The sequence below is a fragment of the Dendrobates tinctorius genome, unplaced genomic scaffold (assembly GCF_039654945.1).
Source record: "Dendrobates tinctorius isolate UK_male_01 unplaced genomic scaffold, ASM3965494v1 ptg000043l, whole genome shotgun sequence".
NCBI classification, from domain to species: domain Eukaryota; kingdom Metazoa; phylum Chordata; class Amphibia; order Anura; family Dendrobatidae; genus Dendrobates; species Dendrobates tinctorius.
Window position 1 is genome coordinate 6,515,286 of NW_027361711.1, and position 27,096 is coordinate 6,542,381.

General features: G+C 40.8%; 1 protein-coding gene across 1 annotated transcript in view; it reads right to left on the reverse strand.

The window, feature by feature from the left end:
• DRAM1 (DNA damage regulated autophagy modulator 1) overlaps positions 1-27,096 on the reverse strand; it is a 92,351-nt gene that overhangs the window by 26,915 nt on the left and 38,340 nt on the right. Inside the window, exons 2-3 of the mRNA XM_073575173.1 lie at positions 11,190-11,257; positions 3,098-3,240 (exon numbers count right to left, since the gene is read on the reverse strand). Of these exons, the coding sequence (XP_073431274.1) occupies positions 3,098-3,240; positions 11,190-11,257 (211 nt within the window). The remainder of the gene's footprint in view (positions 1-3,097; positions 3,241-11,189; positions 11,258-27,096) is intronic.

Consider the following 27,096-nt stretch of genomic DNA (forward strand, 5'->3'; position numbering starts at 1 on the left):
CATCTTTTAAAGAAGCCTGCCTTAAAGGGAGTCTGTCACCACCTAATTTCAAATGAAACCAACTACACAGTAATATAGGGGACATAGCCACTTAAAAAAAAATCATCCATGTAAAATAGATGTCACTATTATAGTTTTACATAAGACCTATTTTATTACATACACAAATGAGGGGGCTTCGGTGCACTATTGTCATGTTGATTGACAGCACTTGCTTGCCTAAAGGCCCCGTCACACACAGCGATATCGCCAGCGAGATCGCTGATTTTGTGACGCATCCGCGATCTCAACAGTGATATCATTGTGTGTGACAGGTATCAGCGACCGGCCCCCCTGCCGGGTATCGCTGATCGCGCTTGATCGTCCAGGGCCATTTTTTGATCGTTGGTCTCCTGCTGGCCAGCGCGCATCGCTGCGTGTGGCAGTGAGAGACCAGCGATCAGCGACGCTGGACACTGGTTTCTAATGTAAACATCGGGTATCTAGGAGCCGCGTGGCTCTTAGATACCCGATGTTTACATTGGAAACCAGCTTGCTCGCTGGTCCTGATCACTGGAGGGGCTATCTATGTGACAGCTCACCAGCGATCTGCCTAACGATGTCCCAGTGATCCCATCCATGTCGGATCGTTGGTGGGATCACTGGGACATCGTTATGTGTAACAGGGCCTTAAGGCGAACGCTGCTTGAATTGAATTCTTGGCCCTGGCCGTATGCACTGACACTGCAGGAGCCCAATACATGCACGCATACACATGGTATCTGTGCAGGCAAGGTCTCGATCCTTTCTCCTGTCTGCAGTGGCCTCTTGCTGCTGTGTTACCCTATGTGCAGCGAGTAGCCACTGCAAACAGGAGAGAGGAATGTGAGGACGCCCACACTGATACAGTGTGTGTGCTCTTGCTGGCCTCCTGCAGTGTCAATGCGGACGTGCAGAGATGCAATTTAGACAGTGCTTGCTCTAGCCAAGAGAACCAAGGGGAAGTGCAGAGAATGTTAACTGAGTATATAAATTCAGAACTTGTCCTCGACTGCTTATTGATTTGTGAGGCTTTTCTGGGTGTTGAACTCCTATTTGTCTGATATTAACGAGCTATACTAAGAATATGACAGATCTGGTCAATCCTTTTAACTACTGTATATAGCAGAGATAAATGATTATCATGTCTTCTTCATCATTTCATGTCATTCACAATTATACAGATTAGCAATTCATTGTTAGCTGTAAACTAAACTAAGGCCACGTTCACACGATCAGTATTCGGCCAGTATTTTCCATCAGTATTTGTAAGCCGTAAAGGGGTTGTCCACACATACAGTGGGGAAAAAAAGTATTTAGTCAGTCAGCAATAGTGCAAGTTCCACCACTTAAAAAGATGAGAGGCGTCTATAATTTACATCATAGGTAGACCTCAACTATGGGAGACAAACTGAGAAAAAAAAATCCAGAAAATCACATTGTCTGTTTTTTTTTCATTTTATTTGCATATTATGGTGGAAAATAAGTATTTGGTCAGAAACAAAATTTCATCTCAATACTTTGTGATATATGCTTTGTTGGCAATGACAGAGGTCAAACGTTTTCTGTAAGTCTTCACAAGGTTGCCACACACTGTTGTTGGTATGTTGGCCCATTCCTCCATGCAGATCTCCTCTAGAGCAGTGATGTTTTTGGCTTTTCGCTTGGCAACACGGACTTTCAACTCCCTCCAAAGGATTTCTATAGGGTTGAGATCTGGAGACTGGCTAGGCCACTCCAGGACCTTGAAATGCTTCTTACGAAGCCACTCCTTCGTTGCCCTGGCGGTGTGCTTTGGATCATTGTCATGTTGAAAGACCCAGCCACGTTTCATCTTCAATGCCCTTGCTGATGGAAGGAGGTTTGCACTCAAAATCTCACGATACATGGCCCCATTCATTCTTTCATGTACCCGGATCAGTCGTCCTGGCCCCTTTGCAGAGAAACAGCCCCAAAGCATGATGTTTCCACCACCATGCTTTACAGTAGGTATGGTGTTTGATGGATGCAACTCAGTATTCTTTTTCCTCCAAACACGACAAGTTGTGTTTCTACCAAACAGTTCCAGTTTGGTTTCATCAGACCATAGGACATTCTCCCAAAACTCCTCTGGATCATCCAAATGCTCGCTAGCAAACTTCAGACGGGCCCAGACATGTACAGGCTTAAGCAGTGGGACACGTCTGGCACTGCAGGATCTGAGTCCATGGTGGCGTAGTGTGTTACTTATGGTAGGCCTTGTTACATTGGTCCCAGCTCTCTGCAGTTCATTCACTAGGTCCCCCCGCGTGGTTCTGGGATTTTTGCTCACCGTTCTTGTGATCATTCTGACCCCACGGGGTGGGATTTTGCGTGGAGCACCAGATCGAGGGAGATTATCAGTGGTCTTGTATGTCTTCCATTTTCTAATTATTGCTCCCACAGTTGATTTCTTCACTCCAAGCTGGTTGGCTATTGCAGATTCAGTCTTCCCAGCCTGGTGCAGGGCTACAATTTTGTTTCTGGTGTCCTTTGACAGCTCTTTGGTCTTCACCATAGTGGAGTTTGGAGTCAGACTGTTTGAGGGTGTGCACAGGTGTCTTTTTATACTGATAACAAGTTTAAACAGGTGCCATTACTACAGGTAATGAGTGGAGGAAAGAGGAGACTCTTAAAGAAGAAGTTACAGGTCTGTGAGAGCCAGAAATCTTGATTGCTTGTTTCTGACCAAATACTTATTTTCCACCATAATATGCAAATAAAATGAAAAAAAAACAGACAATGTGATTTTCTGGATTTTTTTTTCTCAGTTTGTCTCCCATAGTTGAGGTCCACCTATGATGTAAATTACAGACGCCTCTCATCTTTTTAAGTGGTGGAACTTGCACTATTGCTGACTGACTAAATACTTTTTTTCCCCCACTGTACGTCATTATATATTTCTAAAAACATTGATAGAAATTTATTAAAACTACTACAAAGGAAAGGGGAGGAGTTGTCCATGGCAACCAATCAGACTTTTCTTTCTATACTTAAAAGATCATAAGAAAATAAGAGCTGAAGCCTGATTGGCATCCATTATGTTGGCCAACTAACCCACCTGAAAAGAAGCCACAACGCCCATCCCAATGCAGCCAAGAACTCCAATAAATAATGACATGAAGTTGAACCAATAATTCAAAAAGGAGATTCTCAAATTTTGAGCCTGGATTATTTTATACCTTGTGTACATTGTAGCAGCACCTGTTGAAACAGAAAATATGTAAATTACATCAGAACATCGTAAAAGAAAGTTAAACATAAATTTATCTAAATATATTATTTATCATTTAACCTGTTCACCCCAGGACATTTTCCATTTTTTTTCTCTTTCATTTTTTCCTCCCTTTCTTCCATGAGCCATAATATTTATATTTCTGTCCATATATCAGTGTGTGGGCTTGTTTTTTGTACTAGTTATACTTTCGAATGACATCATTCATTCATTTTACCATATACTGTACTGCAAAATGGGAAAGAAATTCCAAGTGAGGCCCCTTTCACACGTCAGTGTCTCCGGTACGCGTGGTGACAGTTTTCTCACGTACCGGAGACACTGACACACATAGACCCATTCAAATGAATGGGTCTATGCATATGTCAGCGTGTTTTCACGGACCGGACACACGGGCCCCAAACATGCCGCACACGTGCACAATGAGAACAGCGCACACTGTCCTCCGTGTGCACGGACGGCCACCGGGGAAGTAGCGCTACTGTAAGCCGCTGTTTCCCAGTGGCAGGTGCTGAATGTGGCTGTCATTATTCTCCCCTGTTCTGCCGGTAAGCAGAGGAGAATGAATGAATGAAAAACTAACCTGCAGTGACCTCCGGACTGTGGGAGAATGCAAGTGATGAGGTCACGGCAGTTCAAGCTCTGTCACAGTGACCTCATCACTTGCATTTTCCCACGGTCCGGAGGTCACAGCCGGTCAGTTTTTCATTCATTCATTCATTCTCCTCTGCTCACACTGATCGCGGAAGAGAAGGGGAAAATGGATGAAAGGCGCATTCAGCATCTGCCACCGGGGAACAGTGCTTACAGTAGCGCTTCTTCCCCGGTGGCCGTCCATGTGGTACTGATGCGGCACACGGGTGGCACATGGTTGGCACTAATGTGCCACACATAGTACACACACGGATACTGATATCTCTAGTAATGTTTTTTCCGGTACCGGAAATATCAGGACGTGTGAAACCGGCCTGAAATTGCGAAAAAAGAGCAATACCACAATAGTTTTTTCGGGGTTTTTTTTATTATCATGTTCACTATATGGTAAAATTGACCTATCAATATGATTCTCCAGGTCAGTATGAGTATGCAGATATCAAATATGTATAGTTTGTTTTTTTTATATAATTTTTGAATAAGAATCCGGAAATTTGTATGAAAAATGTTTTTTTGTTTTTGTCACCACTTTCTGTAATGTTTTAGCCAGCATTCACAGTAAGGTCATAATGACAGGCACAGAGGTCCTCAGCAGATGTCTGGCTCTCAAGACAAACTCAATATCTGACAGCAGGATTTAACATGTGCCGACAGGGGAGCCCATCATTCCATATGCCCATCGGTGAGCCCATTATGTTATAGCAAGTGAAATAATGCGTTCCCCTCTGAGCGCATGTTAAATTCTGCTGTCAGAGATTGACAACAGGAATGTTAAAGGCACATGACGGATGATAAATCAACCGTCATGTGGGGGAAAGATCCGGGCTTGGCGTGTCAGCCCGCATCAAAGGCAGGAACACAACATGTGACGTAAATATACGTCATATGTCGTGAAGGGGTTAGTGAAACACTCCAAAACTGCTACACTGTTTTATCCTAGCACAGGCACCATGTCAAATAATGCCCCTCAGGGATGGTGTTAGACATAAAGGAAGAGGTGTAATAAAACTGGCAAAGGGTGTATGTACATAGGTAAAGTCATTTTCTAACCTACATGGAATCCTGACTCTGTCCCCATCTAGAACACAAGTCTTGAAGCCATAGCGTGCTAAATGTCTTTTATTAACACACAAGACTCATTGCTGTTGTTGGCTGCTCTTGTAAACATAATATTTCTTTTCTTTCTTTTGAAGATCTGATATATGTTTAACCTCTTAAGGATCGGGCAATTATTTAGATAGATCAGACTTTTACACATGCAGTGATATCAAATATGGGTATTTTTTATTTCTTGATTTTTAATGAAGGAAAGAAAAAGGAGAAGATTTTTAAAATGTTTTAATTCATATTTTGTAAAATATTTTTGTATTTAAAAAAAAAAAAAAAAAAAAAAAATCATATTTTTTTAAAACAACTGTCGATAAAGATTCGGGCTCAGCTTGCGAGCCCACATCAAAGTGAGGGTGCATTATATGTCATAAAGGACTAATTATATTTAAAGTGAACACTGTCAAGAATACTTTTTATGACATAACAATGAAAAAAGCAGAAAGATGCAGTGGTCTTTAACCCCTTCACCCCCAAGGGTGGTTTGCACGTTCATGACCGGGCCAATTTTTACAATTCTGACCACTGTACCTTTATGAGGTCATAACTCTCGAACGCTTCCATGGATCCCGGTGATTCTGACATTGTTTTCTCGTGACATATTGTACTTCATGTTAGTGGTAAAATTTCATTCAAATAACTTGCGTTTATTTGTGAGAAAAACGGAAATTTGGCGAAAATTTTGAAAATTTCGCAATTTTCCAACTTTGAATTTTTATGCCCTTAAATCACAGAGATAAGGCACACAAAAAACTTGATAACTAACATTTCCCACATGTTTACTTTACATCAGCACAATTTTGGAACCAAAATTTTTTTTTGTTAGGAAGTTATAAGGGTTAAAAGTTGACCAGCGATTTCTCATTTTTACAACACCATTTTATTTTTAGGACCACATCACATTTGAAGCCACTTTGAGGGGTCTATATGATAGAAAATACACAAAAGTGACACCATTCTAAAAACTGCACCCCTTAAGGTGCTCAAAACCACATTCAAGAAGTTTATTAACCCTTTAGGTGCGTCACAGGAATTTTTTTGAATATTTAAAAAAAAATGAACATCTAACTTTTTTTCATAAAAAAAATACTTCAGGTTCAATTTTTTTTATTTTACCAAGGGTAACAGGAGAAATTGAACTGCAAAAGTTATTGTGCAATTTGTCCTGAGTACGCAGATACCTGATATGTGGGGGGGAACGACTGTTTCGGCGCATGGCAGAGCTCAGAATGGAAGGAGCGCCGTTTGACTTTTTCAATGCAAAATTGGCTGGAATTCAGATTGGATGCCATGTCACGTTTGGAGAGTCCCTGATGTACCTAAACAGTGGAAACCCCCTACAAGTGACCCCATTTTGGAAACTAGACCCCCCAAGGAACTTATCTAGATATGTGGTGAGAACTTTGAACCCACAAGGGCTTTACAGAAGTTTATAACGTACAGCGGTACAATTAAAAAATCATATTTTTTCCACAAAAATGATCTTTTCACCCCAATTTTTATTTTCCCAAGGGTAACAGGACCCTAAAAGTTATTGTGCAATTTGTCCTGAGTACGCTGATACCCCACATGTGGGGGTAAACCACTATTTGGGCGCATGGCAGAGCTCGGAAGGGAAGCAGCGCCATTTGACGTTTTTGGCTGGAATTGAGATCGGACACCATGTCGCGTTTGGAAAACCCCTGATGTACCAAAACAGTGGAAACCCCCCACAAATGACACCATTTTGGAAACTAGACCCCCTAAGGAACTTATCTAGATGTGTGGTGAGAACTTTGAACCCCCATGGGCTTCACAGAAGTTTATAACATAAAGCCATACAATTAAAAAATCATATTTTTTAAACAAAAATGATCTTTTCACCCTCAATTCTTATTTTTCCAAGGGTAACAGGACCCTAAAAGTTATTGTGCAATTTGTCCTGAGTACGCTGATACCCCACATGTGGGGGTAAACCACTATTTGGGCGCATGGCAGAGCTCGGAAGGGAAGCAGCGCCATTTGACGTTTTTGGCTGGAATTGAGATCGGACACCATGTCGCGTTTGGAAAACCCCTGATGTACCAAAACAGTGGAAACCCCCCACAAATGACACCATTTTGGAAACTAGACACCCTAAGGAACTTATCTAGATGTGTGGTGAGAACTTTGAACCCCCATGGGCTTCACAGAAGTTTATAACATAAAGCCATACAATTAAAAAATCATATTTTTTCCACAAAAATGATCTTTTCACCCTCAATTCTTATTTTTCCAAGGGTAACAGGACCCTAAAAGTTATTGTGCAATTTGTCCTGAGTACGCTGATACCCCACATGTGGGGGTAAACCACTATTTGGGGGCATGGCAGAGCTCGGAAGGGAAGCAGCGCCATTTGACGTTTTTGGCTGGAATTGAGATCGGACACCATGTCGCGTTTGGAAAACTCCTGATGTACCAAAACAGTGGAACCCCCCACAAATGACACCATTTTGGAAACTAGACCCCCTAAGGAACTTATCTAGATGTGTGGTGAGCACTTTGACCCCCCCAGTGCTTCACAGAAGTTTACAACGCCCGGGCGTGAAAATAAAAAATTCGTATTTTTTCCACAAACATGATCTTTTAGTCACCATTTTTTTATTTTCCCAAGGGTACCAGGAGAAATTGGACCCCAAAAGTTGTTGTCCAATTTGTCCTGAGTATGCTGATACCCCATATGTGGGAGAAAACTACTGTATGGGCACACGTCGGGGCTCGGAAGGGAAGTAGTGACGTTTTGGAATGCAGACTTTGATGGAATGGTCTGCGGGTGTGATATTGCCTTTGGAGAGCCCCTAATGTACCTAAACAGTGGAAACCCCCCACAAATGACACCATTTTGTAAACTAGACCCCCCAAGGAACTTATCTAGATGTGTGGTGAGCACTTTGACCCCCCCAGTGCTTCACAGAAGTTTACAACGCCCGGGCGTGAAAATAAAAAATTCGTATTTTTTCCACAAACATGATCTTTTAGTCACCATTTTTTTATTTTCCCAAGGGTACCAGGAGAAATTGGACCCCAAAAGTTGTTTTCCAATTTGTCCTGAGTACGCTGCTACCCCATATGTGGGAGAAAACTACTGTATGGGCACACGTCAGGGCTCGGAAGGGAAGTAGTGACGTTTTGGAATGCAGACTTTGATGGAATGGTCTGCGGGTGTCATGTTGCCTTTGGAGAGCCCCTAATGTACCTAAACAGTGGAAACCCCCCACAAATGACACCATTTTGTAAACTAGACCCCCCAAGGAACTTATCTAGATGTGTGGTGAGCACTTTGACCCCCCCAGTGCTTCACAGAAGTTTACAACGCCCGGGCGTGAAAATAAAAAATTCGTATTTTTTCCACAAACATGATCTTTTAGTCACCATTTTTTTATTTTCCCAAGGGTACCAGGAGAAATTGGACCCCAAAAGTTGTTTTCCAATTTGTCCTGAGTACGCTGCTACCCCATATGTGGGAGAAAACTACTGTATGGGCACACGTCAGGGCTCGGAAGGGAAGTAGTGACGTTTTGGAATGCAGACTTTGATGGAATGGTCTGCGGGTGTCATGTTGCCTTTGGAGAGCCCCTAATGTACCTAAACAGTGGAAACCCCCCACAAATGACACCATTTTGTAAACTAGACCCCCCAAGGAACTTATCTAGATGTGTGGTGAGCACTTTGACCCCCCCAGTGCTTCACAGAAGTTTACAACGCCCGGGCGTGAAAATAAAAAATTCGTATTTTTTCCACAAACATGATCTTTTAGTCACCATTTTTTTTATTTTCCCAAGGGTACCAGGAGAAATTGGACCCCAAAAGTTGTTGTCCAATTTGTCCTGAGTACGCTGACACCCCATATGTGGGAGAAAACTACTGTATGGACACACGTCGGGGCTCGGAAGGGAAGCAGTGACGTTTTGGAACGCAGACTTTGATGGAATGGTCTGCGGTTGTCATGTGCGTTTGGAGAGCCCCTGATGTACCTAAACTATTGAAACTCCCCACAAGTGACCCCATTTTGGACACTAGACCCCCCACGGAACTTATCTAGATGTGTGGTGAGCACTTTGAACCCCCAAGTGCTTCACAGAAGTTTATAACACTCGGACGTGAAAATAAAAAAATCATTTTTTTTCCACAAAAATGATATTTTTGCCCCCAATTTTTTATTTTCCTAAGGGTAACAGGAGAAATTGGACCCCAAAAATTGTTTTGCAATTTGTCCTGAGTAGGCTGATACCCTACATGAGGGGGTAAAACACTGTTTGGGCGCATAGCAGAGCTTGGAAGGGAAGGAGCACCATTTGACTTTTTCAACTCAGAATTGGCTGGAATTGAGATCAGACGCCATGTTGCATTTGGAGAGCCCCTGATGTGCCCAAACAGTGGAAACCCCCAATTCTAACTCCAACCCGAACCCCAACACGCCCCTAACCCTAGCCCTAACCCTAGCCCTAACCCTAGCCCTAACCCTAGCCCTAGCCCTAGCCCTAACCCTAACCCTAGCCCTAACCCTAGCCCTAACCCTAACCTAACCCTACCCCAACACACCCCTAGCCCTAACCCTAGCCCTAACCCTAATGGAAAAATGGAAATAAATACATTTTTTTTATTTTATTATTTTTCCCTAACTAAAGGGGTGATAACGGGGGGTTTGATTTACTATTTATGGCGGTTTTTATGTTTGGCGGCTGTCGCACGCTAAAAGACGCTTTTTATTGTAAAAATAGTTTTTGCATCACCACATATTGAGAGCTATAATTTTTCCGTATTTTGACCCACCGAGTCATGTGAGGTCTTATTTTTTGCGGGACGAGTTGACGTTTTTATTGGTACCATTTTCGGGCACGTGAAATTTTTTGATCGCTTTTTATTCCGATTTTTGGGACGCAGAATGAACAAAAACCAGCGTTTCATGAATTTCTTTTGGGGGGGGTTCGTTTACACCGTTCCGCATGCGGTAAAATTGATAAAGCGCTTTTATTCTTCGGGTCAGTACGGTTACAGCGATACCTCATTTAGGTCGTTTTTTTATGTTTTTGTCGGTTTTATGCAATGAAAACTATTTTATATAAAAAATAATTATTTTTGCATCGCTTTATTCTGCGAGTTATAACTTTTTTATTTTTTTGCTGGTGATGCTGTATCGCAGCTCGTTTTTTGCGGGACAAGATGACGTTTTCAGCGGTACCATGGATATTTATATGCGTCTTTTTGATCTCGCGTTATTGCACTTTTTGTTTGGCGGTATGATAATAAATCATTATTTTTTGCTTCGTTTTTTATTTTTATTTTTTAAGGGGTTCGCTAAAGGGGTTAACTAATGGGACAGTTTTATAGGGCAGGTCGTTACGGACGCGGCGATACCTAATATGTGTACATTTATTGTTTTTTTTTTTTATTATTTTAAAAAAATGAATTTATTGGGGAATATTTTTTTTTTTTTTTACTAATTTATTTGGCGATTTTTTTTAATTTATTTTTACACTTTTTTTTAATTTTTTTTTTACTTTATTACATAGTCCCAGGTGGGACATCACTGTCCTGTGACAGATCGCTGATCTGTCACATCACAGATCACTGTGACAGATCAGCAATCTGTCACAGGCAGTGCACAAGGCTTCCTCATGCCTGCGCTTTGCAGGCACTGAGGAAGCCAGCTTCCCCAGGCCCCCGAAGGCCCCCGTCGCCATCTTGGATTCGGGGGCCTGGAGGATAGGAGTCCCCCGCAGCAGCGCTGCACATTGCGCTGCCGTGGGGGGCTCAGGGAAGCACGGAGGGAGCCCCCTCCCTGCCGATGCTTCCCTTTAACTCCCGGTACACCGCGATCGCGTTTGATCGCGGTGTGCAAGGGGTTAATGTGTCGGGGGCGGTCCGTGACCGCCCCTGACACATTGTGCCGGGTGTCAGCTGTGATAATCAGCTGACACCCGGCCGCGATCAGCGGCGCTCACCACGTGGGCGCCGCTGATCGCGGTAGACGTACTATCCCGTCCCCGGTCATACGGGCCCGGGTACCGTGGACGGGATAGTACGTCTCATGTCAGGAAGGGGTTAATATAGACTTCTCAATACACAGTCCATTTACCCTCCAACCTCTGTGCCTGCTCATAAAAAGTCCAAAGAGAAACTAACCGAAGGCACTTACCTAAAATGGCTGTAACACTGATCATGAATCCAAACAGTCCACTTTCTGGAACACAAGTGCCAGTGTCACTAGATAACAAAGGAATACAAAATAAAAATATGAACGGTCTCCACTATATACCAATACCCACAGCTAAATTGGAGATTATAATTTCCTTTTATGCTCTTAAATGTTGGTAATAGTTTGCAATAGGTATTCCTTGAAATAATAATTCTACCAGAAAATACAGCAGGACAGACGTGGAATTTTAAAATTATTTCACAAAAACCAATGAGCACTTAGTGTTGGACCTTATGAAGCCAATCAGTATCGCTACCTTATCAAAATATTAACACTGATTGACTGGCTGTTGCATATTAGATCCTGATAACTGCTGTCTACTGCAATACCGTGAGTACAGTACTAGTGTAATACCTAGGAATAAACTGGATGGCAAGTGTGGTCCATGCATTAAAGGGAATCTGTCATAAGGTTTTAGCTACCCATATGAGAGCAACATAATGTAGGGACAGAGACCTTGATTCCTGAGATATGTCTGTGTCATTTGCTGTCATTTTGAAAAAAATCCCTGTTTAATCTGCTGCAGATGTGCCAATTCTCTGAATGCTGAGCCCTGCATAACCCCGCCCACACCACTGATTGGCTGCTTTCTTCTTATTAACAGTGTACACTGAAAGCTGCCAATCAGTGATGTGGGCAGGGTTATACAGAGCTCATGAATATAGAGGACTACATGGCAGAAGGCTTACTAGACCTCTAGTGATAATCTATTGCTGATAAAACTGTGATTTTATCAAATTTACACTAAGCAGCCCAGTAAGTGATACATCGCTGGAATCAGGATCTCTGCTCCTACATAATGCTTCTCTTAGATTACATGGCATGTACTGTATAAACATATCTGGATGCCGATATGTTTCTCGTCACAGCAGACGTTGAATCATTATACACAAGTATTCGGCATCAGGACAGGTTGGAGGCTGCTCAGTTTTTTCTGGAGTCTAGCAATATGAAGCCGGACACTAGGGGCCTGGTGTTGGAGTTGTTGGGGTTCATCCTGACTCACAATTGTTTACGTTCAAGGATCTTTTTTCTACAGTGTAGAGGTACAGCTATGGGGGCAGCATGTGCACCTTCTTATGCTAATTTATTTTTAGGTTATTAGGAGAGGAACATTTTCCCTGATGGTGCTCGTGCTGCCTCCCAGATCCTTGGATGATACAGAAATATAGACGATATTCTATTTATTTGGCAAGGTTCTGTTGATGATTTAAAAATCTTTGTCAGGTTTAAACCACAATGACTCCAATATTTGGCTCACCTATGTGTATCATCAGGAAGAGATCTCTTTTCTGAACATTCTTATTAGAAAACAAGAAGATGGATTTTTACAAACTGATGTTTACAGAAAGGAGACCTTGGATATTTATTTTTACATGCTAATTCAGCACATACTCGGGCCACCATTAAAGCAGTTCCAACCAGTCAGTTTCTCCATATGAGGATCTGTTCTTCAGATTTATCTTTTGAGAAGCAGGCAGCGGACCTTGGGGAGCGCTTCCGGAATAGGGGATACAGCAGGAGGTGTGTTAAGAAGGGCAACTCCAGAGCGAGAACGGCTTCTAGGAATGAACTACTCTTGTCCAATAAGAGACAAAACAAAGATACCTCTGTTCATTTCATATCCACATTTAATCACCAATGGGATAACATCCATGATATTCTGCGGAAACATTGGCCCATTTTAAAAACTGAGCCTGGTTTGTCTCGATTAATCCCCAATCAACCACTTATAACAGCGAAAAAAGTAGGAATTTGAAGGATAGTCTAGTGAATAATCACGACGTTGCAAGAATCCCTGATCCGCTCAAGTCAGGTAGACAAAAATATGGCTGCTACTCATGTGGTGATTGCCTTGGGTGTTAGAATTTGATTACCGCTACCTCCTTTGCTTCAGCAGATGGGCAAAGGCAGTATCAGATTCTGGACTACATCAGATCCTGTACAACACATGTTATTTACTGTGCTAAATGCCCATGTGGATTACTATATATAGGTCTCACTTCACGAGAATTGAGAGTTAGGACAAGAGAGCATGTCAGGGCTATCCTGGCTGCAAAAAATATCAAGGATGTAAGTAACTTGCAGACAATTCCCAAACATTTTAGAATCCAACACAATTGTAACCCGGCGGGGTTCCAGATGTGGGGGATTGATCGGATTCGCATGGGCATAAAGGGTGGTGACATAAAAAAGGATACTGGCACAACGTGAGTGTAGATGGATTATGGTACTGGGGACTATGGCACCAGCTGGCCTCAATGAAAATCTTAGTTTTGTCCCATTTTTATAAGGTGTAATATCTCTGGATTTATTTTTAATTTTGTGTCTTGTCTTGTTTTTTATTAATTTATTTCATTGACAAATACGGATTGTCATCTGTTCTGGTACCCTGGCTATTGATTATAACATTAAATTGATGAACCATTCTTTCATCTCTGGGACAAAGTTCTACACTAATAAGGACTACTATTCACATTTGTCAGAAGAGGATATTGGAGTCTGCCTATCAATCTGGGAGTTGTACTATATTCCACTTTGGCAATAAAATATGTTTGTTCATGTATTTGCTATTCTATATATATATCTCTTTATAATATATATTTTTATATTCACTTTATTTTATTTTCACTTTTATTTTTATGATTTTAGCGGTTAGTATTTGTGTCACAATTATCCTTTCCAGTTATTGGTTAGGTCTTAATGCAATTTTTTTATGATGATTTTGTGCAATAAGACATGCTGTGCAATATTTTTTGATTATATTGATTCACTTTTTATGCATTGTCACTTTAAGTAGACTGTTGATGCACTGTCACTTTAAGTTAGTTTATGATAGGGTTTATGACTTTAGTATACTTATTTTTTGCCATTTTCTTATTATTTATCATCTATTTGATACTTAAGTAGTAGTAGATGTGTGGGGAAGGTGACTTGACGGACGGACTTGTCAGTAGGGAAAAGGGACGGTTTGTGCACTTTAGACAGTTGTTTGTAATGACAGAAGGGAAACAGCTGGGGAAAAGTGTAGAATGAGTGCAGTACCTTAGTTTGACCACAAGATGGCAAGGGGGAGCGTGAGTACAGGACTTGACAGCAGCTTATGGCTTTAGAAACCGTTAGTCATGGGGGCGGAGAGACAGGAGCCCAGGAAGGTTATAAATAGGACAGGAGAGGGTTCCAGAAAATTCCAGTCCCGGGAGGAGCTCAACAGGAGAGGAGACAGTGAAGGAGTACGAACAGTAGTGGAGAGCTCAACTAGGGGATTGAGGAGAAAAGAAGTCAGGGGGGTGGCCCCGACACGATGAACCGCAGAACAGACGAGGCCCCTGGGGTACCAAATTGATGACGATCTCGGATAGGTGAAACGCTGGCGGTAGATAGGCCTAGGGCAGCCCCAGTGAAAGAGCCGTGAGGAACGTCACTACGACAAAAGGAAGGTGCAGGTACTCGGGCCTGAATACGGAGAGCTGTGGAAGTGCTGCGGTGTATGGCTGCGGTCGTCAAGAGGACAGCCAATAAACTCGGACCTGTTGTACCCGAAAACTGCCTCTGTCTCCTGTCTGTGTCGTCTGTTCGCGGTAAACAGGGGACCACACCCCAAGCTGGGCTATCATCCTACAGATGCTCCTTCTAATAACTGTTTTTATTCCCTGTATGGATTATATGATGCAGAATATGGACCTTAGGTAATATGTTGTTTTACGCTTTTTATCTTATTAAAGATGGTGATTAGAACGTCATTGCGCATGCGGGATATATGGGGTCACAGACCAATGAAATATCGGTCCTTATTTTCTCATGAATTTATTCTTAAAGATGGGACTTACATTTAAACACCGAAAAATGGTGAATAATACTAAAATTCTTATTATGGTCCAATGCCCATATCGAAGATGCTTAAAACCACGCTCTCCCAAACTTAAGATGGCGCTTTCACATTAGTGTGCATGCGCGATGAGCGCGGCCTTTTCGCTGCCTCGTTCAAGGTCTCTTAACCTGGGCCCGTCTGGGTAATGACATCAGTGGGTGTTGTCTCCTCCTGACTGCTCCAGTTGAGGCCGGACATGACATGGATGTGGGGTTGTAGCGTGACGCTCATGTGACGACGCAGATGTGATTAATAGGGGATCTCTATATAATGACAGGGCATTACACTATTTGGTACAGCTTCCAGAAGAAGTTCACATGAAACGCGCGATGGGGCTGCGCACACTTGATCCCTGACTGGATACTATGGTAAGGGCAATCTTTGGCATTTTGATGTCACTTACTGATTTTCTTAAAGTGATATAAACCTTATATTTTACTTTATATGTACTGACCAATTATTGCTGGCCTGACTGTTCCTGATTGTCATTATTTTCTTTTAGCATCAGTCATATTGTTGAGTGGATGAAATATTATTGATTAGCAAGCAGGCCAGCATATAAATCTGCTCAGTCTTTATATGGGATTGTTGATTTATCTATTTGCACTGACACTTTATTCTTTTTCTAAATATATTGCCACAGTTGCTCCACCATCCTTTGAAATTGAGGTGGACCTAGTGTGATACACCTGTGCTAGTCACTTCTCGACTTTGTCTTTAAATTGATTGCTACCTTTATTTTTTTGTCCATTTTATATGTAATTTGAATAAACTTATGTGTATTTTTATTCGGGATTTTCGTGCTCTCTTTATTCTCTGTTGGCTGTCTTGCTTGTGAGAGTTTCCTATGCTATTATAGCTTCCTCTACCACTTGGATTGGGGTATTATGGATTAAGAAAATGGATTCTGGTCTGAAGTTTGTTTGTCTTTATGTAGTGTATAAGTAGAGGATTTATTAAAATATGTATGTACACTTGTACTCTAAACTTATTCATTGGCTCTGTCTCACTCACATTTGTAATGACATACCGTACCTTATTTCTATTACTTTTGTGCTTATTTCACTTTATTCATTTTTCCATATTTTGGGGTCTTTGTAGCCAATTATCAGATTTCCACAGATATAAAACCTCTAGTTTTAGGTTACATAACTTTCTACTCACCACGGTCTTGTGATTGAGGGGGCACCATAAATTAATAAGTGCTAAACAATATCTAAATACAATTGCCATACTAATAAATTAGTGTTGTTGAAAAGTAAGTGCTTCAAGGGCACAAATTCTTACTTGCTGGCATGCATAATAGCAAATATCAGTTGTTTGGATAGTTTCTCACTTTGCATACAAATGATGTTTGGTAAAACCCACTACAATCACTGATCTTGCCTATTATTCCCATTCTCAAAAAAGTCTACAAAGTTGAGCAAATGTTAGCTTAGTCAGATGCGCATCAGTAACTTTTTCAACAGTTCCCTCTGAGGTTTTTACTATAACCTGTTCTGCTTATTTGCTGTAGCCCTCACAAAGTCATTCTTCTAGAAAAAAAAACCATCAGGCTTTTGCAGGATTGTTTCTTACCCATAACACAGAAGGCGCATAATCAGAATAACATTGAACTATAGGACTGATCTATGCTCACAAAGACAATGGAGAAGATGGAGAAATTAAGTTCTCCATCTTCTCCACACCTATGCTGCGATTCTCTCATCCGAGAGACTGGGATCACACTAAGGTGATACTTGGATCAAACTCTGACTGCTTGATCAGAGTGTCATTACCATAATCGACCCGATTCTCCCACATGAGAGAATCTACACCAGTGTAAGTGATTCCGTAACTGAACTTCCCACCAAAATATGACTGGCAACCACCACTTGCAACTTTGCACACTGAATCTTCTGCTATATTGTTTCATTTTTATGAGTGGATATTCTTTAAATTACTAATAAGAATAATAGTGAATTGAACAGCAACTAAACTTTTATTGTATTTTTTTTCATTTTTGCTCCAAATATAATTTGCAGAAATAATACAATAAAGCAAAAGGTTTTATGCCATGTATGGAAATTATACCAGTGGTTGAACTCCCAACAATCAGGATAACGTCCATACTTGGCACAAAACCTTTAAAAAGCAGCTTCTTCAAGAAAATGAATGTGGAAGTGCAGAAAAAAACTTTTACTTCCTGTTTCTTTACCAAGCTCCTATTTTTGGTTGCTGGAACCAGGCTAAGCTCCGCAATCGAGCAGTTCCGGCTGTCGGCCACCACTGACTACACTGAAAACAGCTGTACGGTGGAGATGCGGGGTGTCGGACCCCGACCAATTAAACAATGATGACTTATCTTAATCTAAGAATAGGTCATCAATGAAAAAGTAGTTGATAACCTCTTTAAGTGCTCTCACTGTCACTGTAGGGTGTCCTCTTATTTACAAGAGCGTGCAACACTCCGGGCAGACTCAGATCCTGCTACTTCTAATCAAAGAGGTGAAATCCATACACAGCTTCTTTGGATACGTTGTATAGGAAAAGTAACTATATAAAACAGGTTAGGTTTAGGATGTCAGGACCCATCAGAGAAGTGTCACCTTGCTGTGGTAACGGTACAACGTTCTTGGATACCATGATGATTACACGACTTGTCCGGACATGCACATTTAGAGAACGCAGGAGTACTGCAGCAGCGTCCCGGGATACCATGACGATCAACATCATTTCCGGGGAATGTGTCCAACAGGGCTCTTCCGCCCTCTGATTCCGATCGAGATCCCTCAGCTGTGACATATGAACCCTGATCATAAAGGTTCATATGGCATACTTTAACTCCTTCTCTACAGCCCCTGACGAAGCAAGTTTACTGGCGACACGCGTTGGGCATTTTCATGCCTGTCTTTCCCCTCCTTGGTTCACCAGTCCGGCGCGGATGATTTTTTCTGGGTGCTACAGTGGTTAATCCATATACGTTAGGCGCATCCTTGGGTACAGGTAGTATTATAGGCATGTATAGGTTTTATGCCCAGTTGATTGCTTTTCACTTTGTACTTGCACCCTGTACCCACTGATGTGATACTTTATGGTCTTTGTATAGTTGTGCATTTGTATCTGCATCTATTTAGCACATCGATGGATGTACAGGTTGATATTTCAATAGTTATATATTCAAGTTGTTGACTGCATGTTTCAGCCTATTGAATTATATATACCTTTGTATGAGACAAGGAGGTTTTGCTTTCGGGGGGATGGCTTGTAGCCCTATTACGGGCATTTATGTCTTTTGTGCTTGGTTAGGCTTTTATTGTTTTTATCTTTGAAGTGCATTTGTATGTCAATAAAGATTTACAGATTTTATATCTGTAAGTGATCCTTGGGATCAGTATGCCTCTTTTCCTCGTTTGCTCCTTGCTGTGGTTGATGGGAACACATTTATTGGCCAGTTGACGCGCTAAAAACCTTCTGTTTTTGTAAGTACATTTTATTCAGCAACAATGAAGTTTAGATCTCATGTTTGTACATATCTTGCCCCTTACAGAGTGCTGATGTGTCTCTTTTTTGTATGTTATGCAGTCATTGCAGCTTGCACCTGTTCACACTATATGGAGGTGCTGTTCAGGTTTTTTGTTTTTTTGCAGTTTGCCATTGGAGGATCAGTTCTACAACCCTACATTATTGCAGTTTGCTCATATTATGTCTTGCTGTTTTGACCATAGGACTATTTTAGTATTTCAATTAATTCTGAACAGATTTTGTGAACTAGCTCCCAAGAATTGTGATGACCCAAAAGCAGAATATAGCTTGCAACAAAGGAGACCCAGCAGAATGAAAGTCTGCTAGAGAATTCAATTCACCCGTAGTGTGCTGTTGTGTTTTTTTTACTGACAGCACATGGACATGGATTACATAAACTTACTTTGCCTTTTCATAGTTCCATATTTTTCTTTTTGCGGAATACTAATCAGTGCAAAAGAAACGGAGACGTCCTATTGTCGAAGGAGCCATATGAGGGCCTGCTTTCTTTTCAGGACAAGTTATATTTTTAATTGAACAATTTTGGTGAAAAATAGATGTAATGTATTGAAATAAATGTTATACTTTTTTTCAAGGGGGATGGATGAAAAAAACTACAGGGTGGGCCATTTATATGGATACACCTGGGTGGGCCATTTATAAAGATGCAATCCAAAATGGCCGACTTCAAAATGGCCGCCATGGTCACCACCCATCTTGAAAAGTTTTCCACTCCCATATACAAATGTGCCACAAATAGGAAGTTGATTTCACCAACCATTCCCATTTAATTTAGGTTTATCCATATAAATAGCCCACCCAGGGGTATCCATATAAATGGTCCACCCTGTATTACGTGCTATGTTTTTATAGTGTTTACTATGTGTTATGAATTACTATAATTATTCATGTCAATGTTTCAGCAGACGTTGCAAGTCTGGTGAATAATATATAGAAGTAGAAAAGCTACTGACCAAAAACAAGCAGGGATCACCAAAACAGTATAGTAAATTTTATTAGACAACCATAGACAACACCAATATAAAAACAATTAAAAGTCATAACACATGACAAATTGTACACAAGGCTCCTAATAAAGCCAAAAAGACATCCCCCATATACCTAAGAAAATGGCTAGGCAGTTAAATGTAATATGAAAGTGGTACAAATAACCTAAAGAGAGCAGTGTGTAATTTGATGTAAAAATTGTAGTAATTGAGTCAAAAAAACAACAATGTCAACATCCCCTATCACTGACAATTATGACTGTAGTACAAAACAATCACAATTCAATGTAATATAAATACCACTAATGAAGATAAGAGGACAAGCTGAAATAAAGCCAAGGTAAATAAGACCCATGTATTACATCATCTAACGATAGAAGCACAAAATGCTCTGCAAGAGATAAATAAAAAAAAAAAGCTCCACAAGCTCCCCCATATGTAAGAATGTTATCAGGACATTGCGGGCAGTATTTTTTTACTTATCTTCTGCAGAGCATTTTGTGCTTCTATCGTTAGATGATGTAATACATGGGTCTTATTTACCTTGGCTTTATTTCAGCTTGTCCTCCTATCTTCATTAGTGGTATTTATATTACATTGAATTGTGATTGTTTTGTACTACAGTCATAATTGTCAGTGATAGGGGATGTTGACATTGTTGTTTTTTTGACTCAATTACTACAATTTTTACATCAAATTACACACTGCTCTCTTTAGGTTATTTGTACCACTTTCATATTACATTTAACTGCCTAGCCATTTTCTTAGGTATATGGGGGATGTCTTTTTGGCTTTATTAGGAGCCTTGTGTACAATTTGTCATGTGTTATGACTTTTAATTGTTTTTATATTGGTGTTGTCTATGGTTGTCTAATAAAATTTACTATACTGTTTTGGTGATCCCTGCTTGTTTTTGGTCAGTAGCTTTTCTACTTCTATATAGTATCTGTCTTTTGCTGACTGCAGGAGGATCCCAACATTTCATTTGGTGGTGCCCTCCTTTGTTCCACTATTGTATAAGTCTGGTGAATAGCATACCTTGGATAAAGCTGGACTGCTGTTTTTTTCTTTATTGGTTCTTACGTGTCTCCATGCTAGGTACTGTACTGCCTGGAGCCATAATGAAGATATGTGATTGGGGAGTGCATAACTTCTATTTCTTACTATTGGCTAGGAGAAGTTTCAGTAATCTCAATAAGTATTTTTCTCCTAAGAGAAAAAAGGTAGACACACAGATGGTAAAAATGGACATACAGGCCCAAAACAAATAAAAATAGGATCCAGCAAACTGATGAAAATCGATCCTTTTTAGTCTACGAGAAAAAAATCTGATGTGTGAATTTGGTCTAATCTTGTACAACCTCTTCGTCGTCAGTCGCTTAATTTCTATTACTGTGGTGCTGTCTCAGTTTTGTCCTGGCACAGAGCAGAATCTTTTTAGGATTGAAAATTCCTTCTTAGGCACTTTACCTTTCTTGACATCATGTAAACCAACTTCAGATATCTGACGTTGTAAGGACATTTAGTTCAGAAGCAACTGAGGGTGAGCTGCTGCTAAGTTTACAATTACAACTTTCCTGGCATCTTTTTCCGGTGCTTCTTGCTCTCTGCAGCCGGCTAAAGCTCCTACATCACACATTAAGTAGTGCTTGGAGCTGTTGTAAAGTTCCATGAGGCGAAAGTCAATGTGTACTTACAGCTGACATGGAAATTGTACACTCCTTGAGGAGTACTATGTATGGACATCTTGACAACCCTTTCCCTCATAGGAGTCAGTGATAAACGGTCATGGAGGAGCGCTTAGGAAACAACCAAGGGGCAGACAAAAATGTCAGGTCTCCACCGCAGCTCCAGCCGAAAACCTCCAATGGAGGATAGGAGCAATGAGAGAATGGAAACGGTCTTAGGAGCGCAGGAAAGAGACTCAGACAAGAGATGGGGTTAAACCACAATGCGTTTCGACGGAGGATTCGTCTTCATCAGGTGGATGAAGACGAATCCTCCGCCGAAACACGTTGTGGTTTAGCCCCATCTCTTGTCTGAGTCTCTTTCCTGCGCTCCTAAGACCGTTTCCGTTTTCTCACTTTCCCTCATAGGGGCTGTCTTATCTTGAAAACATGTTTCCATCTTTGTATACGCCTTATTAGTCAGAGTGGAGACGTATGAACCAGTTAGCTTTTTGTCACGGACTCCAGGATCAGACCTGTAGCGACCAGTTGACCACCGTAGGAGCTCTGTCATCAATACTGCCTCTGTGCAACTACAGAATATGTAGCTTTACCATCAATCACATGTTACCAAAAATGGTGTAATTCAATCAACGGAAACACAATCATTTTATCTGCAGATTGAAAACATTTATCTTGATGCAGGTCAACCACAACTTAGCCACATCACTATTTCCTCATTCTATCACAAAAGACTGAAAATGAAGAGTTAAGAAAACAAGGAGCACAAAGTAAAATCTTTGCTAATATCTACAGTATGTGTTTTTGGAAGGATGAAACCATAATCAGCTTTATTCATTAATTCTCCGCCTCCCTACTCGGCCCCAACATCTCATCAATGTTTCTTTGACTATACTACTGTCATTCGCTTAGAATATAGCTGGGGGGATAAGAAAAAGTTGAAACACATCAAGAATAAACCGCATTGACACCTTTTCTTGACTTGACCCCTTTATTGGTTATAATGCCAGCAGCGCAGGATACCTGCTGCCTCTAAACTGTCATACCTATAGCATTCGTCACATTAGGTCCCATTTTTCCAAACTGCAAAAAAACTGCCTGCACACGCAAGAAACATAACAATAAGAGTTGAGCGACTTTGGTCGGATCGGGTTTCAGGAAACAAAATTTGTTTCAGATGAAACTGGTCCGACTAGGGCAAAAAAAGTCGGAGTTTCGTCCGAAACCCGACCACAATGCAAGTCAATGGGGAATAAAAGTCGGCATTGAGCGGATGACATTCATCCACTCAATGCTGACTTTTATTCCTCATTGAGAAAATGGAAACGGTCTTAGGAGCGCAGGAAAGAGACTCAGACAAGAGATGGGGTTAAACCACAACGCGTTTCGACGGAGGATCCGTCTTCATCAGGTGGAAGTTTATTTATGACATAGGGGATGGGGTATTTAAATGGGAGGCAGCCAATCACAACAGTCAAAACAGTCACATGTTATGATAGTCACATGTTACGACAAGATGACATCATACATTATAAAAAAAAAAAAAAAAGAATTAAAACAACTTACATAAAACGTGAGATAAAACAGCATGAGGTAAACAAGTTTTAAATGTATAAAATGTGCAAAAAGGAGCAATAAAATAATATAGATAAAAATGAATAAAATTATTAACAGGTTAGAAGACCAGTAAAAAGACCAATAAAAAAGCGAGAACCCATATTAATAATAAAAGCATGTAAACAATAGCATCTAGGTAAAACGCACTGATGCTAAAAAGGCAAATAAAGTTATCTGGTCACTTTATCTATAGTTAAATTCAGGCCTTCAGGGGCAAGTGTGCCAAGCTTGAATATCCAAAAGCTTTCTCTATTGATTAAACTGTTGAAGCGATCAGCCACGGTATCAGGTATGTGGTCAATAATCGTTAGTTTCAAAGTTTTTGGATTTTTTTGATGCATAGTTAAAAAATGTTTGGAAAGGCTGTGCAGGAAAAAGCCATTTCGGATATTCTGTCGATGCTTGTTCAATCTAGCATGCATCGTTTGTATGGTTCGACCTACGTACTGTAGGCCGCAACCACATTCAATCAAGTATACCACAAAAATAGATGGACAGTTAACATGAAAATTAATTTTATGTGAGGTACCTGTAGTGTTGGATTTAAATTCATGTACCCCATTTAAAATGGAGGTGCAGCAAAGACATTTGGGGGCTCTACATGCATAGCAACCAGGGTTCAGAGAAATTGGGAGAGAGGATAGGGAGCCTGAACTCAAGGTGGTGTTGCTTGGTGCAACAAGGTTCCGTAACGTGCGGTTTCTGCGGAATACCGTTCTAGGTCGGGGGGGAATATACTTGGTCAAAACTGGGTCCCCTTTCAGGATGAACCAGTACTTGGTAAGGAGCTTCTTAATCAACACATAGGATTGGTTGAAAGTGGTAACGAAACTCCATCTACCTAGCTCCGTACCAGAAGAACAAGCGGTTTTATTACTCATAATCTTGCTTATACAGTCTTTCTGTGTGAAAGTTTTGGCTCTCAGGAATGCATCCTGGACCAATTTTTTAGGGTACCCTTTCTGCTGAAACCGTTGTTTCAGAACTTTTGCCTCCTCAATGAAGTCAGTATCCTCTGTACAATTTTTTCGTATACGCCAATATTGCCCGTATGGAATGTTCTGATTCCACTTGGGTAGATGACCACTGCTGAAACTAAGGAAGCTGTTCACATCTACTTCTTTAAAATGTGTGGTGGTGAAAACCGTCCCAATTTATCAACATGTACCAACAGGTCCAGGAATTGAATGGACGTAGTGGAGGTATTAGCTGTGAAGCGGAGGCCCCAGGCATTCAAATTTAGATTGCGGATGAATTCAAGTGCTTCCTCCTCTGTGCCAGTCCAGATGATGAACAGATCATCTATAAAGCATCTATAAAAGGCTATTTTGCCCAATGCCAGGTCGGACTGCGCCATGAAAAGAGATTCAAATGCCCCCATGAAGAGATTTGCATAACTGGGGGCGAATCTCGTCCCCATCGCGCAGCCCTTGACCTGGCGAAAGAAGGAATGTTCAAAAGAAAATACATTATTATTAAGCACAAAATGATTAGCATTTTTTAGGAATTCCCTTTGAAGGGGGGGCAATAATGCATCAATGGAAAGGAATTGGTCTACAGCCTCTATGCCTCGATCATGAGATATATTCGTATAGAGTGCTCGAACATCCATTGTGACAAGAAGGCAATTAGGAATAGGTGGTATTCTTTGAAGGGAATCAATGAGGTGGGAGGAATCTTTAAGATACGAGTCTAAACCCATAACATACTTCTGAAGAAAGAGCTCTACATAATGGGATAGATTACTCGTAATTGAGCCAATGCCGGAAATGATAGGGCATCCAGGAGGGTTAAGCGGGTTCTTATGGATTTTTGGTAGAAAGTAAAAGAATGGAGTTTTGAAACGGGGGATGTTGAGGAATTTAAATTCTTTTTTATTCAAGATACCTAAAGAGTGGGCTCCCTTAATGAATGCAGTGTATTCAAGAAAAATATCGATAGAGGTATCATGGTCCAGCCTAGAATAGAAATCTGGATCATTGAGTAATCTGAACCCTTCCTGGATATAGGATCCCCTATTCATTATAACCACCCCACCCCCTTTATCCACATTTTTTATGATAATATTGCTGTTCTCACGAAGGGACTTGATGGCTGCCTTTTCACCAGTGCTCAGGTTAGTAATTAACTTCTTACCAGGGGATAGCGAGCGAACCTCCTTAAAGATGAGCTGTTGGAATGTTTCTATATGTGACCCTTTGTGGTGAAGAGGATAGAACTGACTATGGGCGTTTCTTGGGGCCACATGCAAAAATGGATCTGTTTGGGTGGAGGAAATATCCGCTGCAGAACCATTGTCAACCTTATTGCTTTCAATTAAAAAGTGACGTTGTATAGTAAGTTTCTGAATGAAATCATTCAGATCAAGGTAGAGGTTAAAAACATTCAGTGGTGAATCTGGACAAAACGATAGGCCCCGTTCTAAACGTGACCTTTCATTATCATTAAGATTATAGTCCGACAAATTGAAGATGCTGGAACGTGCATCTAAATTGTCAGGGTTGTTGCTGGTTCTCTTACTGGAGGGCCCGCAGGTTGCCCAAAGGCTTTTTTTGTGTTGGCCTTTGCCCTTGCGGTGGAGACCTGACGTTTTTGTCTGCCCCTGGGTTGCTTCCTAAGCGCTCCTCTATGACCGCTTATCACTGACTTTTATTCCTCATTGACTTGCATTGGGGTCGGGTTTCGGACAAAACTCCGACTTTTTTTGCCCTAGTCGGACCAGTTTCATCTGAAACAAATTTTGTTTCATGAAACCCAATCCGACCAAAGTCGCTCAACTCTAATAACAATTATTTAGTAACGTATACCACAGATAATATGTGCTTAACCGCATCCTCCCATGGCCAGTTTTTTGGATCTTGCTCTCTGTTTTTACATTCCAAGAGCCATAACTTTTTGCGTTCTCTAAAAAACCATATTAAGGAGCTTTTTTATGTCAGTCAAGTTCCTCTTTTCAATAATACTATTCACTTTACAATGTACTGTAATGAAAAACTTTATACGTTGTAGAGGACCACCTCTTTAAGGTAATGTAAATAAATGTTAGAGAAAGACTGGGTCACTAGTGGGGCCCTTTTGGTAAATTTGCTGTACTTGATTAATTAAAAGAATGACATGCTGCTCTAAAATTATATTGTGGATGTTAACCTCTTCACCTCCGAGGCCTGTTTTCTCTTTCCTGACTAGGCCACATTTTACAATTCTGACCAGTGTCACTTTATTTGGTAATAACTCAGGAACGCTTCAAGGAATCTCAGCGATTCTGAGAATGTTTTTGCGTGACACAATGTACTTTATGTTAGTGGTAGATTTAGCTTGAAATAATTTGGGTTCATTTGTGAAAAAATTGGAATTTGGTAAAAAAAAAAATTAAAATGTTGCCATTTTCAAACTTTCAATTTTTATATCCTAAAACTAATTAATCATCCTGTGCAAAATAATTTATAAATAATATTATAACAACTAAATAGATAATAACTAACATTTACTACATGTACTTTACATGAGAATCTTTTTGGAAGCATTATTTTTAGTTAGGAAGGTAAAAGGGTTAGAAGTTTTACAGCAAATTCTCATTTTCCCAACAAAATTTACAAAACCATTTTATTTAGGGATCACATCTTGTTTAAAGTGATTTTGAGGGGCCTATATGACAGAAAACACCCATCAAGTGACACCATTTTAAAAACTGCACCACTCAAAGTGCTCAAAACCATAATCAAGAAGTTTATTAACCGTTTAGATCAGTGTTTCCCAAACTCCAGTCCTCGTGGACCCCAACAGGTCATGTTTTCAGGATTTCCTTAGTATTTCACAGGTGATGGAAGTATCATCAAGGCATCCGGAATTCTCTCACTTGTGTAACACTATGGAAATCCTGAAAACATGACCTGTTGGGGTTTACGAGAACTGGAGTTTGGGAACCACTGGTTTAGATGCTTCACAGGAATTAAAGCAGTGTGGAAGGAAAAAATGCACATTTTCATTTTTCCAGCAGAAATTGACTGTTGTGTAAAATAGGCTATAACAGATAGCAGACGCCATGTCGCGTTTCCAGAGCCCCTGATGTGCCTGAAGACTGGACACTCGTGACAAGTGACCCCTTTTGGAAACTATACCCCTCATGGAATTTATTTAGATGTGTGGTAAGCAACTTGAAT